This window comes from Epinephelus lanceolatus, chromosome 11 (assembly GCF_041903045.1).
Source record: "Epinephelus lanceolatus isolate andai-2023 chromosome 11, ASM4190304v1, whole genome shotgun sequence".
In the NCBI taxonomy this organism is placed as follows: domain Eukaryota; kingdom Metazoa; phylum Chordata; class Actinopteri; order Perciformes; family Serranidae; genus Epinephelus; species Epinephelus lanceolatus.
The window spans coordinates 14,783,932-14,803,701 of NC_135744.1; the positions used below are offsets into that span (position 1 = coordinate 14,783,932).

A 19,770-nucleotide genomic window follows, 5' to 3' on the forward strand; every position below is an offset into this window, starting at 1 on the left:
AAGTTCAGACTAAAATTGATTCATTTCGGTGGAATCACTTGCAAAGGTGAAGTAAATGCTTAATGAGTTCAGCTTTGGGGAACTATAACCAGACGTACTGCAAAGGACACTTGGAAAGAAGTCGTGTATTTGCCATCCTGTTCTTTTGGTCACTGCACAGCAAAGATTATGACTGTAGGTGAAGGTCTGGACCCAAATCGACTGATAAATTGTCACTGACAGGCTGAGTTCCTGAGTTCCTTTTGCTCTCTACCTGACTGGGTCCTGCCAGACCGCAAAGAGAGAAGTGAAGTTTATGGACTTTCTATGTGAGGTTCATTCATATTTCAACTGAAATCCAAGAAAGCACCTGTATTGCTGTGTGTAAGTCTGCTTGTGTTTCCTACCTCCCACAGGCAAGCCCAAAGTCGAGCTGACCTACGACAAGATGTACACAGTAACCAGCCGGCTAACGTTCACTGTCAGTAAGGAGGATGATGGTGTAGCAGTGGCTTGCATCGTAGACCACCCTGCAGTCAAGGACTACCAAGCACAGAAATACCTGGAGGTGCAGTGTAAGTACTTCTGCTCAGTAATAAATTAGAAATCAGCATGGATATTTAAACTGCATTATGCAAGGTTTTTTTTTTTTTTTTTCAAGTGTCTCATCAGCTTAACTCAGAAATTGGACTGCAATAGAGAAGAGTGTTCCATCCCCACTAATTAAATGGCATAAATTTGCTAGTTTTTTTTCCCAACTAAAACTTTGGTGTATGACATGTATGGCAGTGTCATTGAAGGGGAAATCATCTCTGTGCACAGGTTATGATGAATAAAAGGGGAAAATTGGACTGCAATAGAGTAGACTGTTCCATCTCCACTAATTAAATGACATCAATTTCCCACATTTTCCACCCACTTAAACTTTGGTGCATGGCATTGTCAGTAGAAGGAAATGCTCTCAGTGCATGATGAATAAAAAGTGCAAATAAAAACTGCACATTCACAAACACCTTCCAAAGAAATATGGTATCACATTACGTTTCTGTCAATAAGATCATTTTTCTGTCTTTTTAAACATTTGTTATTATTATTATAAAGTATCAGAAACTGACTGGGTTGCTGTTGAAGTTGTCTTCATATTACAAGATAAATTTTATGCATCAGCACTGGTGATAGCTGTGGCAAGATGCATTATGTATTTGGGTTGTCCGTGCAAGGTGTTAGGCTTGTTACTCTAAAAATGTCATATATTACTCATTCCTCATTACTCTGTTTAGCCAGTGCAGGGCTACAGCCGACCTCCACAAAGGACTCAAATTTGGTGGGGTGTATTTCCTGGAGCTTCATGTTGTTGTGCTGTTGGTCGTAGGAGTCGATGTGTTTCCAACCAGAGGTTTGAGGATGTGTGTTTTTTGCAGTGGAAAGAGTTTTAGTCCGACTACCTGCAACAGTAGTGTTCTTGTCATCTTTCCTCCGGCCAAAACCAAAGTAATGAGAATATTTTCAGCCGCTAACGTAAGCGTTTTCACCTAGCTAGTTGTTTTCTTACACATGTTACTAGTAACGCGTTTCTGCCCACACTGTCGGTATGTATGTCCAATTATGGTAAACACAGTATCTCAAGAACTCGATGACGGAATTTCTTCAAATTTGGCACAAACATTCAATTTGAGTCAAGGATGAACTGATCAGAATTTGGTGGTCAAAAGTAAGTCAAATGTCATGGTCACTGTGACCATGTCCATTGCATTCTTGTGAACACAGGATCTCAAAAACACCTTGAGGAAATTTCCTCAAATTTGGCTTGAACCTCCACTTGGACTTAAGGATGAGATGATTAGATGTTGATGGTCAAAGGTCACTGGGCCCTCACAAAACATGTTTGTGGCCATATCTCCAGAATTCATACGCTAATTTTAAGAAAATTTCACACAAATATCTAATAGGATAAAATGATGAAGTGATGACATTTTTATCAAAAATGTCAAAGGTCAGCTTCACTGTGACATCATAATGTTCTGCAAAAACACTTTCCTGGCCTTTATTTAATGCCATGTCTTAGGAACAGAGAGGGAGACATTTGGTCAGATGTTGAACTGGTGACTAATCTTTGGTCTCCATCTGGAAGTGTGCTGATTGTATAGATCTTATGTGCTGCTGGGGGAAGATGTGTGTGAAGCATCCATGTTTTCATATTTTGACAGGTTCTCGGAGGCATACAAGTGTGAGGCGGTAATTCCAGTTTTTCACTGTCCTCAAATGCATTAAAGTAGTATATTACAGTCTGAGTTTACAGTTTAAGTCATTGTGTTCACACAAGGAGCCAAGAATCGTGGAAGCACACTGCAGACACATGTCTGATAGTGTGCTGCTAATCTAAGCTAAACTGTGAGACACTGGTTTGTTCCTGCTTTTTAACTAGTTTATTGTCTCGACATCCAAAATGTTTTGGAGTACAACTCAGCATTACTGTGTGCTGACGGGGTGCAGAGAACTCTGAGTGGGGTCAAGACTAAAACTATGCACGCACAACAGCAGAAATTTCAATTTTTGTGAAATCGGGTGCTTGTGAACTCAGTTATCAGTTTATGTGGGAGAATGATGAATGCATGTTTTTCTGTACACACATTACTTGTACATCAGGCAGTAAAATAAACCCAGTGAAATTCCTGACAAACAAGGAAGAAATAACACTCAGCCATGAATTGAAGTCAGAGGTCATGGCTCTACAGCAACAACTGCTTTATTTTGTAATAGAAAGTAGGGATGCACCAAAATGAAAATTTGTGGCTGAAGCCGAAGCCAAATAAAATTAAACGCTTGGTCAAATACCGAGTACCGAATGCCATTGTTTAGTTGTTCATTAGTTTTTGCAGATGAACTCCCTCCAGATTAGTGTTGTCACGATACCAAAATTGGGACCCACGGTATGATACCAGTGAAAGTATCACGGTTCTGAGTAGTATCACGATACCACAGCGAAAATGAGGCAGATGTGCCTTTGTCATTTATGAAAAGATAAATCACTTTTCTATAATACATCAATGATATTTCAATGGAATAAATTACTTATTGACTTATTCATACTTCAAAAACAGCATCAATGAGTGATTAACATAGGGGGGATCAAAATAAAATAAATAAATAAAATAAAAATCAACCAAAATCAACCAGCCACCCTCCTCCCCTGACAAGTAAAGAACAGTTCCTCCATAAGTAAAGAACAGTCCCTAAAGTGCGGTGAGGTTTGTGGACTGTTACCTGCCACAAAGAGAGAAATGTGAACGGCTCGTTTCTCCTCTGACACGTTACATACCTGTGTGCCGCCACGGCTCGGCTGTCCAGGTACTTTTGGGCAGTCATGGCGCCAAGAAGAGGAAAACAAACCACTGCAGCAGCATACTGAGTGCCAGGTGGCCAGCGCGCGCAGTTATTGGACGACGCATGAACACTCAACCTCGTGCGAGTGGACTTTGAACTTATCCCACAGTAGTGGTACCTGAGGTACCGTAGTACTACGGTACTCCAACATTATGGCATCATACGTATGGTGGTGTTTTAGTACCGCGGCCTACCGTTGGTACCAGTATACCCTGCAACACTACTCTAGATAGTTCAGTATTACATTCTTTGCAAACCGCTTTTCTTCTATCACTCTCCAACACTTTGAAATATTGCCACACTGCCGACATTTCACTCCGTCCATCACCGCAAGCTGTTTGATTGCGTCATCAAAACACGCCACTATTATCCAGCCTTGCTTTTCACTTATTCCACCAAATACTGAATGTGTGTTGTTTTGCAATATTCGGCCGAATATATTCGGTTACCGAATATTCGGTGCGTCCCTAATAGAAAGCCTTTATTAGGCATCACAGATGAGTATTTTCAACACCTTTTCAGCAGGACATACTTGCCATGACATCATAAATTAAACAAAACTCTCCAGCCATGTGACAGGTAATTAAAATGTTAGGCCTTTAAAATGTAGAGTTTTAGATCTTTTCATTGATGCAAAGTGATGGGATTTATGTATTTTGTGCCTCTGTAACCTTATGTTTTTGGCCCCTGGCATGTCCTAACATTCTATTAAAAAAAGAAAAACTCCTCTGTAGCTATCTGACCTTTCCCTGGGAGAGCGAGAAGAGGAGATCAGCTCATCTACAGAGGCAGCATGGCATTTTGTTGGCCTCTGATAACAGGGAGCTCACATGGACCACCCGGCTCAGCGCCTCACACTGCTTCATGCAGGGGCTGCTGTTGTCATGCTCTGTGCATACTGTAATGGGCAACAAACAGGCACAGCTAGTCCTGCACTGCACCTTCTCTTTGATATCTCTAACCATACACTTTAACGTTACATTTGGAGTGTGTTGACTGAAATATATTTGTTTGTGTGGAACATGTTGACATAATGATAGGTGATTTCAAAATTATAATCTTTGACTTGTGTATTTTACTATTGAGATTCTTGATTTCCAGAATACTTCTTATATGCACTGACTAAAAACTGCCACAAGCAATTGGAGTTAATTAATTGGAGGTATACTAACTGAATATTAGGGGTGCAATAGCACACAAAATCCACAGGTCGGTGTGTACCTCAGATTCAGGATCATGGTTAGGTACATTTTCAGTACAGAGGAGAAAAGAAAAACACATTTACGCTGTTATGCCAATATCTGGACACAATATCTAATGTCATTGGTCAAAGGTCAAGGTCACTGTGACCTTGTCTGTCTCATTCTTGTGAATACAATATCTTAAGAACACCTTGAGGGAACTTCTTCAGATTTGGCACGAACTTCCCCTTGGACTTAACACTGATTTTTTTTTTATATGTCAAGAATGCCTAGAGGGAATTTCTTCAGCTGTGGCTCAAATGTCCCCTTGGATTAGATTTTGGTGGTCAAAGGTCATGGTCACTGTGACCTTGTCAGTAGCATTCTCATGAATGGGATATCTCACTAATACTTTTAGGAAATTTCTTCAAATTTGGCACAAACATCCACTTTGATTCGAGGATGAACTGATCAGAATTTAGCAGTCAAAGTTCAAAGGTCATGGTCACTGTAACCTCACAAAACGGCTTTTGGCCATAGCTCAAGAAATGATTTGCTAATTAATGTCTAAAACATCTAATAGTTATAATTATGAAGTGATTACAATTCATTTCCAAAAGGTCAAAGATCAACTTCACTTGATAATATATAATTTGAAACTGCGGATTATAAAGATCCTCTGTGCTGCAGGGGGAAAGATGTGTGTGAAGCACCCTTGTTTTCACAGACATTGATGTAAACTGTAAGAGAAATTTGACTGGTGTGTGGAGGCATGTGGTAATTCTAGTTTATTTTGAAAAACATAAATGGTGGTTCAATGGCCATAATTCTTATTATAAAACATTACTGTGCTGAAATATTGGCACAGGGTCATCAAGTTGAATAGAGAGACAAAAATGTTAACATCTGTGATGCTCCTTCATTACTACAAAAGAAAAAAAACAGTATATTTTAAAACGCAAAGTAAATGAAAAATAAAAATCCTATCAGAGACAAGTGCAACATTTGTCTGATTATCTTTAATCAACCATTAGAGCCAGCAGAGCAGTTTGAACTTTTCACATTCACTTCAACAGTTTGTGTTTATTCTCATTGCACACAGTTCAGTAGCTCTGTGTCTGTTGGTGATGAGATGAGCTGCCAAGGCAGTGGATAATTCCTGGACAGCTTGTGTTTGTTCAGGGCAAGCACATCAAACTGACTGGTCAAGCATAAAGAAATTATACTCCATCTCGATCCCTGTAATAGTCGTATTTGTGTGATGATGCTCCAAATGGTTTATTTATTAAATGCCATGTTTGATTGGATAGAACTTTATTAATCCCGAAGGAAATTGTTGTGTTTGTGGAGACATGTTCACAGTCTCAGTCCATTCCAAAATATTTAAATCGCATCGAAAGGCTCTTCCAGCTCAGGCTTTTCATTTGCATTCGCCATATATAGCTATACATTTAGGGGCTAACTTAACTGGCATGGTTTGCATATTCTGAAACACAGGCTAATTAGAGAGCATTAAGATAATTCTGTCAGTGATTATTTGGTTTATATGTTGTATCAAACTGAATTTCATGTTCTCAATGGCTAAGAAGGCCAAAAAAACTACATTTTCCCTTCAGTTAGTACAAAATGACATGGTTCTTTCTGAGAATCCAGTTACATATCGCTTCCTTTCCTGGAATACTAAACGACAGGATCTGTAAATTAAAGCGATTTTTTGTTGTTACCACACAGTGACACATTGTGTTTGTTTACCGATTGTATATTACACTGATGGACGAGGTGATTTACATTTCAATCACTCACTGTGTGGGCAATTTGTGAGTGGAATGAAGTGCATTGTGTAGTAAGAACCAGCAAAAAAGGCCATTGTCAGGGGATGGCATAATTAAATAAGCCTGTAATGTTTATGTGCATAAGCAAAGCAAGCTGTTTTGCTTCGTTGCCTGGTTGGTTTTCCCTTAAGGTCAGCCGGCTGCGAGGAGATGGATAGTGCCGTCTTGAGTGCTTATGAGGTGAGGTGCACAATAAAGCAAATAATTCAGTTAGCATAATGATAACGGCCCTCTTGCATACTGTAGATATTATTTCATTTCCACTGAAGTGGCAGTATCCAGATCTGGCAGTGCAGTGTGTGTTTTTCCATCAAGCAGAGACAAGAAAGCTCCGACATAACTACTTGAGGCTATCAAAACAACTTACAGATGCCTGGCGTCCTTCATGTTTATGGCTCCGAGATGACAAGGTCAGATGACGTTGTGAGCGAAGAAAAAGTTGCAGGATGCCATGTAGTGCCTGCAGTGGAAACAAAACCAAAGGGTTGCTGTCTAAACCCGTGCATGCCCACTGAGCAGAAGACTTGGCTTTTTGCCCATCTGCTGTCCATCATCAAGACTGAGAGCCGGCCACTGGCAGGGTGTGATTTAGACAGATGGATGGCCAGACACGTGTTGTTTGTTGCCGAGAAGGTCGGACAGCAGTGTGAAACTTTACAGCCGGCTTTGAAATCATAACTCAGGCCCTCTGTCTACAGGCTGATTAAAAATGCAAGCACCAAACTGTGCATTTAGGCTATAAAAGTGGAGAAAAGAGCGAGAATAATTTACATCACAATCGAAAAACTGTAATTACACCATTGTGACTCAGCAATCAGTCTGGTGTGAGATGACTCAAATGTAGAGGTGCTTATCTACAGCATCTAATGTAGGAAAATGTCAACAAAATAACATTTTGGAGTAAACAAGCGAGGGCTTCATGTGCTGAAAGGATTCAAGTGCGGTCTTCAGGTTAATTAAGCTAATGTTGGCCATCGTTTTAGAAAGCTGCTAGTGATACAAATCTTGCTTTTGATAAAGGGATCAATGTTTTATATATCAATAGATTTTCTTACAATGAATACACTTGCAAAATGTTTTAATTCAATTTTCACAAAATTAATGTTTAAATATGCAAATGAGGCATTGTCTAATTAAATATGTGCAGATTTGTATACATTTCCAGGACAAAAATCTAAAAATTGGATAAAGCCAGGTCCAAAACTCTTGTTTCATTTAGCTGACATATTAGAGTCAAAGGTTTTTACCAACACATTCTCATCCGAACTCAAATCAAATATCGTCCCTTGTTCAGTGGACTTTTGACATCAACATACAGTGAGGTATCCTGGTTGCGTCTGTTGTTGACGTTCTGGGACACCGTGTCAATTTACACCTCTTACATGCACAGGATATGTACAGTTTCTGCTTGCTAGATGAATATATTTTTTTTTAGAATAAACTTCCATCATCGATAAAACACCTCGTATTTACGTTTGCTCCCTTGTTCAACAAAAGCACATGGTTAGGTTTAGAAAAAAAAACCCATAATGGATTCACTCAACATTCATACTGGAAGCACACAGCGGGCTCCCAGGGTCTGTTGGACCCACCTACCTCCCCTCCTGCCCACCCTATAGGGACTTACCAGCTCCTTATGTTACGTTGTTACCAGCCGTGTTTCAAACTGAGGCCACCCGCCAGCATTATAAATGGCGCTACTCAACAGCAAATTGTATTGTCAGTGTCGTACACCAAAATCACTGACAAGGCGTGGTATTTAACGAGCTGGGAATGAGAACAGGCTGTTTATACAGAGGGAATGTTACTAAATTTCCTAAATAAAAATTCCTAAATAAGAAAATACTGTTAACAGACTTAAAAGAAAAAAAAAACAAATTAACAAATATTAACAAATATAGAAAGGAATAAAATGTAAAGTTTAATCTGTGTGCTACTGAAGTGAAGATTTCTGGCTCAAAGGTTGGGAAAAAAAAACCCCACATTTTTAGGCAATGTTCCTGAAGATATGTACTGTAAAACGCCATACTTTAGATCAAAAATATAGCCCCTTTCCCATTGCACAAAACTCCCACTAGCACCGCTAACATCTGGCTTTTTTATGTAATGGTAAAGGTCGTATCGGCATTCACTCCGGAGTCAAATGATTGCAGTTGTCGAGGGTATTCATTGGCTCCAGCCTCAATAGGCAGCAATGGAAATATGACATATTGGGTTGATGCGGTAATTTTAGGCCCTTTGTTGGCGCAATGCAATGATGGGCCGCCACAACATACCGCCCTTCTCCATTCAAGCAGCACTCGAACATCGTTCCAAATTAGTCTGCACCAAGTTTGAAAGAGAGAGAGACAGAATAAGCGAGGGATGTGAAAAAGGAGTAATCACTGTATCATTTTCACTGGCCTCCATGTTGCTTTCTACTGTTTGCTAACCTGTTTTCTAGCCTGTCCAAGATGTCAAAGGCATATTCTGTGTACATAGCTCTGGTCTACTGGCAATGGGAATGGAGTCTATCTTCTATTGCAGTGGGTTTTTTCTATGTTTAAAATACTTGCATACCCACACTAATTATGGTGAAAAAATGGTATAAGACACTGAAATTGAATAGGGAAAAATGCTTTAGGTAACAGATATCAAAAAAGTACACACACCAGTGTAATTGGGCTAGAAAGCCGCAGAGAGGTCTGCAGGCTAAGATCAGTGCAAACATTTATTTAAGACATCTGTGCACAAAAAAATGCTCCAAGTGCAAAAAAAAAAAAAAAAAATTATAAAATCTGAGTAAAAACAGCAGCAAACGTTTCAGTCCTTGATTATAATCAGTGCCACTCTGATGTTAATAGATGTCATCATGAAACTTTCCCAGCTGGCTATGTATATTAAGTAATTAGTTTTTTTCTATTACAAGTTTTCTAAAATGTTATGTTTAAATATGCAAACAAGGCATCTAATTCTTATCTTATCTAATTAAATAAGCACTTTTTGCATAAATTTCCAAAACAGAAATCAGAACTAAAATATACCTAAATGTGTGTTTTGGATGTTTTCTCTCCACTAGTCTGAGAGAGGACATTTCATGGACGCAAAATCTTAAAATTGACCAGTGCATTAATAAACTGTTTCCACCTAGGTGACAGGATAAATGATTTAATTAACATAATATCATTTAAGTATGATAATGCACTTCAAATAGGTACCTCCACACCTTGATATTGGAATTAATACATTTGGTGAATAGAACGCTACTTGTTCTTCAGCTCCTCCTCATTCATGATTTTCTTGTACCTTAAAAGGTGTAAGTCAAAGCAGGATTTCTGTTGCGTTTGTTTTGCCTCAGTCTTACTTTAAGTACATAGTAACACTGAATCCAATCCCTTACCCGGATGATAGATTGAATAAAACATTCCATTTTTGTCCAGAATAAAGGATCATCTCTCACACCAAGATGAGAAAAGGCTTTGATAACACCAGCAACAGTCAAGGGAATGGGAACAATAGAAACTCCATGGTTGCAAAGAATAGCACAGCAGCGACTGTCAAAGCACCCCACTGATTGTCAAAACAACATTCTTCCATTTTCTCTCCAGCTGCCTCAGCTCGTCAACAGTGTCTCCTGTTTTGTGTAGCAACTTTATCAGGTAACGTCTTTGGACATACTCAGGGCTACTTGTGTTTCTGTACTGCAGCACATCTATCACTCCCCAAAGCTTTGGCTCGTGTTTTGGTGTTAGGTTGATTTAAAATTCCATCAATATTATGCCCAAGGTAGACCCAACACGGCTTAAGAGTGATTTGATGCAATGGAAGAGCAGGTTGAGGTTAAGGCAGCAGTAGCAGGGAGATGTAAAGGCAAAAACACCTTGAATGTATGTTACTGTTGACATAATGTCAAGTCAAATTGACCCAGACTGAGCAAATGTTTGTGTGGCTTGTAGCTCAGTCATAATAAAAGTACAGTTCCCTTACAGCAACATAACCTTGACCTGACCTCTTCTTTAAGTTCAGCAGCTGGGGCATGCTGGGGCAGGTCACGGTTGTTGTTTCTTGTTGTTGTTGTTGTTGTTGTTGTTGCTGCTGCTTCTCCACTTATTGTTGTATTTATTCCTTAAACCTATAGGGAGTGTTTCTGTGACCATGGTGAGCAGTGTATTCTGTGTTTTTTTAAAAAGTGAAAAACAAATCCCTGACTACAACACTATAGCCATCCAGTCGCAAATTAACTCTATTAATATATATACTGAAAAAGATTCAATATACCAAAAGCTACACCTCATGTCTGACCATAAGGTTGTTCCAGCAAAACTGGACTAATAGTGGATGGGGCTGCAGGAGCAGCTGATGTGTCCGTATCAGCTGGGTGATAATGTGAGGAGTCGGGTTAAAATATCTGTGTTATACACCTCTATGAATATGATTGGATGCTACCAGTCAGCAGGTAGCCTGACGGAGAGCAGCTGATGCCAATCAGCAAATAATTCACTCCACTGCGGTGCCCTGCCTGAACAGCAGTGCCTAATGTCACTCCTGATGTGACATGAATCCTTACTGCACCTCTTAGGATGTGCCGAGCCAAACATCAAAACTTTGGGGAAGTTTGACAATTCGAAGTGCTGAATGTAAATCCTGATGTGGAGTTGTTGCATATGGACATTATAGGAGACTGGGCTGTGTTAGAACGAACATTTAAACATTCCTGGTACTCATTTGGCAGCTACAAACTGCACGACTGCAAATAGGAATCAATGAGAAAGAAGTTAGCCGTAGAAACTAGAGGCAGAGTGAAGATATATAACGCCTTGTCTGTTATGTTGTCCCAGAATTCAATACTCTGTCTCTCTCTTTCCTTTCAGACAAACCGGAGGTAAAGATCGTGGTAGAGTTTCCTCAGGGTCTGACCAGGGAAGGAGAGAACCTGGAACTGACGTGTCAGGCCAAAGGCAAACCCCAGTACGAGACACACACACACACACACACACACACACACACACACACACACACACACACACAGATGTTTTAGCCAATTAAAAATGTGCCATGGGTCGGGAAAGCACACTTATTTATTCATTCAAATGCCTTGACTTCATTCCGTCATGTGTGCATGTGTCTTGTTGCAGTGGTATGTGGAATTGTTTGCTGTTTTTGTCTTTGCGGTTGAGAAGAGATGAACACTGAACTTTTGCAGCAGCAAGTGGTATTGAGTGAGAGTTACATCAGTTAACAATGTACACATATACAACTCCATTAACCTTCTACCGCCCACAGCTCCTCCTGCAGGGTGTTAGCATATGTGGAACATTAGCAGTACCATAAAAAACTTATATTCATATGAACACGAAGCATATGTACCAATAGATATGACCTTTTTGGTCTTTTTTTAGTGCCCACATCATATACATAATCTGTGTACAGTGTATGAATGAGTATGCAATTCAAACTTTAGAGATATGGCGCCTACCTACCTTTAAAGGAGTCTTGCAGTCCAGCAGCTCAGTAAATCCTTTGAAATGTATTGTCCAAATTCAAGGGTGTAATGGCCAAAAAGTAGTCAATTTGTCTTCATTTAGGCAACCAAACCCAAAATGGCAATGATTAGAGGTTTTCAGCATACAGTAGCAGAAAAGAGGAAATGTCAAATATAACAGCACACTCTGTGAAGGTTTAAAAGTGCTATAAGTGCATTTACCCTTTACCATATTACAGTAATTTCAGTTAAGACTACCCCACCATTCACAGATGCCACTGTACCTTTAAAGCTGAAAAATCAAATAAGACCTTTAAATACGAGAGAACGCAGGGAAGAGAGAAAATAGGAACTCGCTGTTCATCTTGACAACCTTTAGAAGCCACAACAGTTTAATGTAGTACAAATGCAAAGGTACCGTTATGATTGTACTTAACAGAATTGTACAAATTTAAGTTCTTCACTCTGTCATGAGCTGTACCTTTGACATTTCTCATAATATAAGGGCTGAATCATTCTCTGGCAATGGTAAGAATTTTTTTACTCTCTTTTTAGGGTAAACACATCAAGTTAAACTGCTTATCAACAAGCTGCTCTGAGCATATCTCTAATCTCTCAGATCGAGGCCTCTTTAGAAAGAATTATAGCTGCTGCGCAGCAATGGTCGGCGCTGGGCAATTTTAGGCAAAATTAGGCAATTCTGAGCAACACACACACTAAAACAAAGCATATCACAACATAGAAGTTACATCATATAATTATGGCATGCCCTTCAAATTGTGGATGAGTGGCTGAAGTGAAGGGGCGACACGGTGGTGTGGTGGTTAGCACTGTCGCCTCACAGCAAGAGGGTTGCCAGTTCGATCCCGGGTGTGGGAGCCCTTCTGTGCGGAGTTTGCATGTTCTCCCCATGTCAGCGTGGGTTCTCTCCGGGTGCTCCCACAGTCCAAAGATTAGTTAATTCAGTCCAAAGATTAGTTAATTGATAACTCTAAATTGTCCGTAGGTGTGAATGTGAGCGTGAATGGTTGTTTGTCTCTATGTGTCAGCCCTGTGATAGTCTGGTGACCTGTCCAGGGTGTACCCCCCCCCCCCCCCCCCCGCGACCCTCAAGAGGATGAAGCGGTTAGAAGATGGATGAATGAATGAATGGCTGAAGTGATCAGACTCATAAAATACAAAGGAAAGAAAAAACTCAAGACCTCAAGACCTTGTTTTAATGAACATTGAAAATGTATTTAGTAAGAATTTGCAAGTATATGTTTACAATACCGTTTATAGTTTATTCAAACATTTTGATGCACTGTAGGCTCAATTTTCGATAAATCAAAAATCTGTGTGGATCGTTTGTGTAGGACAGTCTGAAGATGCCCTGTAGCAAGTTCGGTGTCAATTGAGCAAAAATATTGGGAGGAGATAGGTTTAATAAGTTTTACAGTTTTTGAAAAAAACAGAGTGATGGACTTCATAATTTGCAATAGGTTTAAATGTACAAAAGTTTCTACAGTATTGGGGCTACATTTTGGTGAAAGATGTAAATCTGTAGCACATAGGGTTGATTTGTTGAGAATTTTCAAAATTTTGAACTTTAGAGGCTTGCTGTAGCGCCACCATCAGGACTACTGGCCTGTTTTTGCAGCTGAGGCAATCTGGCATGGGACTGGACCTTTGTGCAAAGTTTGGTGATTTTTCGCACATGGAAAGTATGATTTCCTCGGAAGAAGAAGAAGAACATGCAGCAAAACAATAGGGTCCTGGCAGCTTATGCTGCCCGGCCCCTAATTAATGCTGTGGTGAGACTATAGCTGAACAGAAGCCTTGTACATCTACTGTGCTGTCATGAAGCTACCAACTGCTCTCCAGGTGAAGTTTACCTCAGGATACCGTTCATTTGTATGTTGTGCTGTTTCAGTCCTCTTATACCCTTTTACCAATCCTTGATGCTTGGTCAGTTTGTCTCAATCCCGGGATTGTTCCTGATTAGTTTTCCTCTTACTTAAAATACAGAAGTTAAAAAGAAAGAAGAATTTGTTTTGCAGTTAAAACATCCAGACCATCACTAATAGTCTTTCGAGTACCTCAGGGATCCATCCTCGGTCAACTTCTGTTTACAATTTTTATTCAGCTACCTGATTGGCTTTCCCTATATGAGCTAGTATTAGTTTCTATCTCTATGATGGTACTTCACAATTGACAGTAAATGAAAATTCTTATGATTTATGTTTTAAAAAGATCTGAATCTTGCCCAGAATATAGACGCTAGGGCCTCCTCCTAAAATCACAGTCAAGAGGTGGTGCTCCCTTCTGAGCCTGTGGCAGTCAGTCAGTCCCTGTAGCCTGTTCAGTCATAACCTGAAAAATTTACAGAATCACTACCTTGTGGTGAAAAATGGGGGTTGGGGCCAAGGTGTGAGGGGCAAGACATTGGGTCAAAATAGATTTAAGTATTGTTGAAAGTAGGCCGGTGTGAACATTTTTAAACCAGTTTGATGTTAAGCCAAAGACCAGACTGGACCAGACTAGCATACCAAATTTGACTTGGTGTCCCGCTTAACTCAAATGTAATGTCACCGTGTCCTGACAGAAAACTAGAAACTGACTATTGTGTAGCATCGGGTAACATCAGAGCTTTCTGTCCACACTGAATCAGTTACATCATGTAAAGAAACCACGTAGCTATTATCTCGAGATCAGACTAGAGACTGAGCCACTTAAAAGATGGGTGAGTCAGCTACTTGCTATCTTCCTACATTTTAATGTTACATTACATTTTAAATTTCAAAAAACATATGTATTTATATTGTAATATTTATTAAAACAATACATTAAATAAAGCCAACAGCAAATAATGTTAGCCTAGCCTAGCTAGGCTAGGACACCTCTTTTATCACCTTTTAAACCAACATGTTTCATATTGGTGCAGTTTTAGTTTCTTGAGAGACAAACCCTGCCGTATCTCCTCACCCAAACCTCATTAACATTCAAGTAAACAAACACGGCATTTGCTGCTTTCCATCTTATCACCTCTACTGAAATTTTGACTCCTTTTTGGTGCCACACCAACTTGGACTTGGCAGTAAATTGCCAATATCCCGTGAGTCACTGGTGGCTTCATTAGTCCGTTTAGAAACATAATAGGCCTATTATATTAATCATGTTGTCATACTGCTTATTATTTAGGCAATTTGAGTTGGTTGTAGCTCTGTGGGGCGTAGGCTACTTTTGAATTTGCCAAAATTCAGTTATAATGACAAATGCTGGTTCAGTTGGTTTGCATAAAATCAAACAGGTTTAAGCTTGTACACCAGACTGATCCGACAAAACCAGAAATCAATCCAACTCTAGTTGAAAGTTGGCTCTCATAAGGCTCTAGGAAGGTTAGGAGAAGACAACAAACTTTAAACATGCAGTTAAGGGGTGTGGGATGTGGTTGAACTAACCACTGGTTCTAGCACCTGTCTCCTCACTGAGACAGGAGATCTCCACAATAAAGAGTTGAGGTAGAGCTGATGGATACGAGGGTTGCCTTGATGTAAGTAAATGTTGCAGAGAAGCAAACTGTGACTAAGCTGGTCTTAATGTTACATAAAGACCTGAGGCCAGACAATTCTAAATGACCATTCCTGGATACATAATAGCTTAATTGAATGGCTGCTATTTTCTTTTTTTCAGAAATTTCAAAGGGGAAATTTGAAACTGGCCTGTAATTATGAAACACATCAGAATTACTCTGTGATATTTCGAGCAGGTGTTTAATTACTGCTCCTCTAAAGGCGAAGAACAGAGCAGAAAGGGGCATTAATGATAGCGAGCGACTGGGTCCTAATATCTAACAGGAGGAATTTTAGCACGAAGAGGGTTGAATAGGCAAGGTGTTATTTTAGTGATGAGTGCTAATTTTCTGAAGGTATCAAGGGAGACTGTGTGAGACTGAGAGAATATGTTGATGGACTCAAGGCACTGGGTGTACACAGATGAAGGCAGTTTTTTGATTAAAGTTTAAAGATTGTTTGTACACAGAGCTGAGCACAAAGAACAGTCTCTGAATCATTTTTGCCACAATGTCAAAACTGAACTCACAGTGATCTTTATCAGTGTTAAACAGTTCTGTGACATGTCTTGCGTTAGCATCAGGAAGATCTTGTTTGACACTCATTAGGTTGTTATACCACATGTATTATCTGTAAACCAAGATGTTGTTTTCTTAAGATGACACGTCTTTGTGATGTGAAATGTAATGGAGTGCAAATGAAGCCATTAGGGCACTTTGGGGTGAATAAAGGAATGAGAGCTTCAGGCTCCAGACAGGACACCTGCTGAGCTATCCAAACATCAGTGCAGTCGGTGTTGTTGGTATCAATCATATTAGTTTGTTGACAAGGCAGTTCAAATTTGAACGGGACAAAATAATCATTGAATGAGGCTGGAGCTATGAATATTATATCAGAACCAATGGTGTGACCAACTTGCAGGTGTGGCATTGCAGTGGGTCCTTTCAAGGACACGTAAATTCAAGTGTGGAGATAAATGGCAACCTTAAAGAAATAGGCTTAACCCATTAAAAATTAAGGTTTTTGGCATTAAGTTTTTGTGTGTAGGCTTGAACAGTGACTCTGAAAAGTCAGTAGCTTGGCAGAGGAACACAACTTGGGTGAGCTTGGATTCGTAACAGTTGAAATGGATTTTGATGGCAACCCGGTTTCATTAAGAAAAAAGAATCAAAACATGCACTGAAAGTTTTTGAGACCCTCCTACAGCACAAAATTGCCAAAATATAGTGATTACACAGTTTCGGTTTGTCCCCAGTGCAAATTTGCAAATCCCACACATTCCTCACATTGCACTTAGGGTAGGCCGTGGTATTGTGCCTGCTGGCTCACAGGAAAACCTTAGTTGGACACTTAATGGAATGGAGCCATTGTTAATGTTAGCAGTTTCACCTGGGCATTTCTTACTATGACAAGTCAAGATGTCAGCTGCGAAAAAGTTCTATAGTGAAGGAATGGCATGTCTTATTCTACCTTACTCTGGCTCTGATTGGCAAAACCTCACATTTCTACCCTAACTCTAACCAATCTCACTCCTCTTGCCTAAACCTAACTCGTCCAAACAACAAAGGCAACAAGTAGTAGCCAATCAAAGGAGAGTAGGGCGGATCATTCTTCACTACCCAAGGATTTGCAAATTTGCATCCCCAGCACAGTAAGCTCCTAATATCTTTCACTCTTGAGTTATGTTTGTAGGCGTAGTTATAATAGCTGACATCAACAGCTAAATGTGTTTGCGCCAAATAGGGATGGGCAGTCATTAGGATTTTACTGATACAGATACTAATACTGTTTATTGATACTGATACTACCTGTCAGTACTCTTACTGATACTACCCTCCATAATTTGGTGCAAATAATAAAGACATAACATAACATTACAACAGGGTTAAGGGCTATGGTCATCTCCCTAAACTGTTGAAAATATCAATGACCATAAGCAACACAGCTCAATCAGTCGTAGCCTAAACAGTCACTCTGAGCACCAGAGCACTCTCTGGCACAAACTGGACCATTGGATAATTCCGAGCACACTTACAATTTATATTCCCTTTGGTTATTCAGAGCACCATACTCTCAGAGCAGCTAACTTTTTTTTATTCATAGAAAGAGAAATAGTCATTTTAGTGTAGAGCATCAGATTAGACTTACAAACATACCTATTGTCTATGGGACTATTTAGGAACATGAATTAAATGTGCTTAAAACCAATAGCAGCTGTGTCCTGTGTTTCTATCTATTGACTTTTATAACGCTAAAAAGTGTTACTTTTATTTGAGGAGGTCGAGACAGTTACACTTTTATTTTTGCAAATCCTATATTGGGAGGCTGCACTGAGGCTGCATATGTCACAGCTGCTTTACTAGAGCAGTCAAACATGTTGCACTGCTTCAGATTTATAGTGTCACAGTTGTAAACAGCCAATCTCCACTGAAAGCGTTTTTAGAAGCATTTTTGACAGCTTGTTGTGCGTCTCACGTAACAGCACTTCCATTTTATTAAATGTATCAATCTACACTTATCCCCACAATTTTTAGCACTTAAGTGAAGTGTAATCTGCAGACAGCTGCTCAAATCACACAAATATCCAGCTGTTTGTGTTTTGAAATTTTTTAACCATGTCTGTATCTGCATTGATTGATAAAGGCTCCCAACCTGTCTGTTTGCAGGCCCGCTTCACTACAGGCAGATTGACTCACTCGCAACAGTGGGTGGGGAAATAAAATCAATTAATCAATACATATAAACTATGTTGATTTCTTCCCATGGAGCAGACATGAAAACTATTTTGGTTCAATAAATTTCTGCTGTCAGCCTGGTGAAGGCAGGTTAGCCAGACGCTGTCCACTCAGCTGACAGACGGATCATATGTTATGGAAGACGGAGTCAGTGTGGATTGAATGACAGAACGCTTACACGCCGCTCACACTTGCTCACATCTCGCTTCCAGTGGGGATTCCCAGTAAGTGTTTCTTTAGGTTACCCTCTTAACACCCAACTACCTTTTTACATATAATGCATTTACCTGCATTTTTATTAAATTTAGTAAAGTGATCCAACACTTTGAATGTTGTGCCCTGTCAGCCATGATTGGAGATTGCAAACACACAGTTACATAACATCAAACCCAAATGCCTAAGGCCAGAAGTTTTGTCATTGTTTTCTGTTACAATTGGGAATTTGCCAACTCTGTTAGAATGAATTAACATTACAAAAATACTGATAGCAGCACAGTTTGTCCAGCACTTTTTAATATTTCAGTTCTGACTAGTCAGGAAGCCGTACCACCCATCCCTACCGACAAATGGAACCTATTTATGTAGCCATATTGTCTGTAATTGTCCAGAGCATGCTGAGCATATGAATGGACAGAAACGTTTTGATAATGTGTTGGCCTTGAAACTGGGTTGCTGTTGGAATCCATTGTCAGTGTTTTAAATGCAAGGTGAATAAAAAAAACTCCTGTCCTTGGTTAATGAGCTTTTCAGAACCAACTGCCAAACCTTTCAGAGGTTAAAGGTGTTTAAAATTCAAAACATAGGTTTTTCGGTGAGGTATTCTATTTAAGAAGTGTTTCACTGCTTGAAAGATGGGCTTTTAATAAAACTAGGATGTCTATGCAGTAGAAATACTTTTGAAATTGGTGCTACAGAGCCAGAGAAGACAGAGAAAAAGGACACTTTTGTTCAAGAGGGGAAAAACCTCCAACTACCATGATGCGCTGTGCCGCACCACACCAACAAACGCTTTCGCTGGTGGGTGACATAATGCAAACACGTCCATATGAAACAATGGCTACTGGCTGGCAAGAAACAATATTGCATATTACAGTTAAAAAAGAAGCTAGAATATGTTTCTGAAAACATCTGAAGTGAGAAATTGGCAACTCAGTTACAAAATCTTGATTTATATTGGATCAGTGCTGCCTAGTTGTAGTTCGGCCTCTGTTTTCACTGTGCAGGAAACAGTATGGTGCCGATTTCCTGTTGATAAACTCTTGCCGTTGCAGCTAAACACAGCAGTAAAATCTGTTTCTAAAATCACTGAAGGTGAGAAATAGGCAATACAGTAAGAGAATCTTGATAAATATTCAATGAGCACTGCCTAGTTTTACCGTTTAATTAGATTTCGGTCCGAGTTTGAGAGAGAGAAAGTGGGGGATGGTTCAGTCTCTTGATCTGCTCCTATATGTTTGTCTCTAGTGGTGGCATGGGTGGCAGGCAATACAAAAATGCAACCCAGTCTAACTCCGAAGTCATTGAAATCTGGCGCTTGGTCAGTGACTTCAAGCATCAGACACCTATGAAAAAAGCTATCCTTTGACCTCGGTATGTTACGCAGGGTTAGCATCAGGGGGAGACGCAACAGGACAACAATGAAAGTTA

General features: G+C 39.7%; 1 protein-coding gene across 5 annotated transcripts in view; it reads left to right on the forward strand.

The window, feature by feature from the left end:
* The window catches only part of cadm1a (cell adhesion molecule 1a), a 612,111-nt gene that overhangs the window by 499,093 nt on the left and 93,248 nt on the right, over positions 1 to 19,770 (forward strand). For all 5 annotated transcript variants that reach the window (XM_033638966.2, XM_033638931.2, XM_033638948.2 and 2 more), the window contains 2 exons: positions 396 to 554; positions 11,227 to 11,323. In XM_033638966.2, coding sequence (XP_033494857.1) covers positions 396 to 554; positions 11,227 to 11,323 — 256 coding nt within the window. The remainder of the gene's footprint in view (positions 1 to 395; positions 555 to 11,226; positions 11,324 to 19,770) is intronic.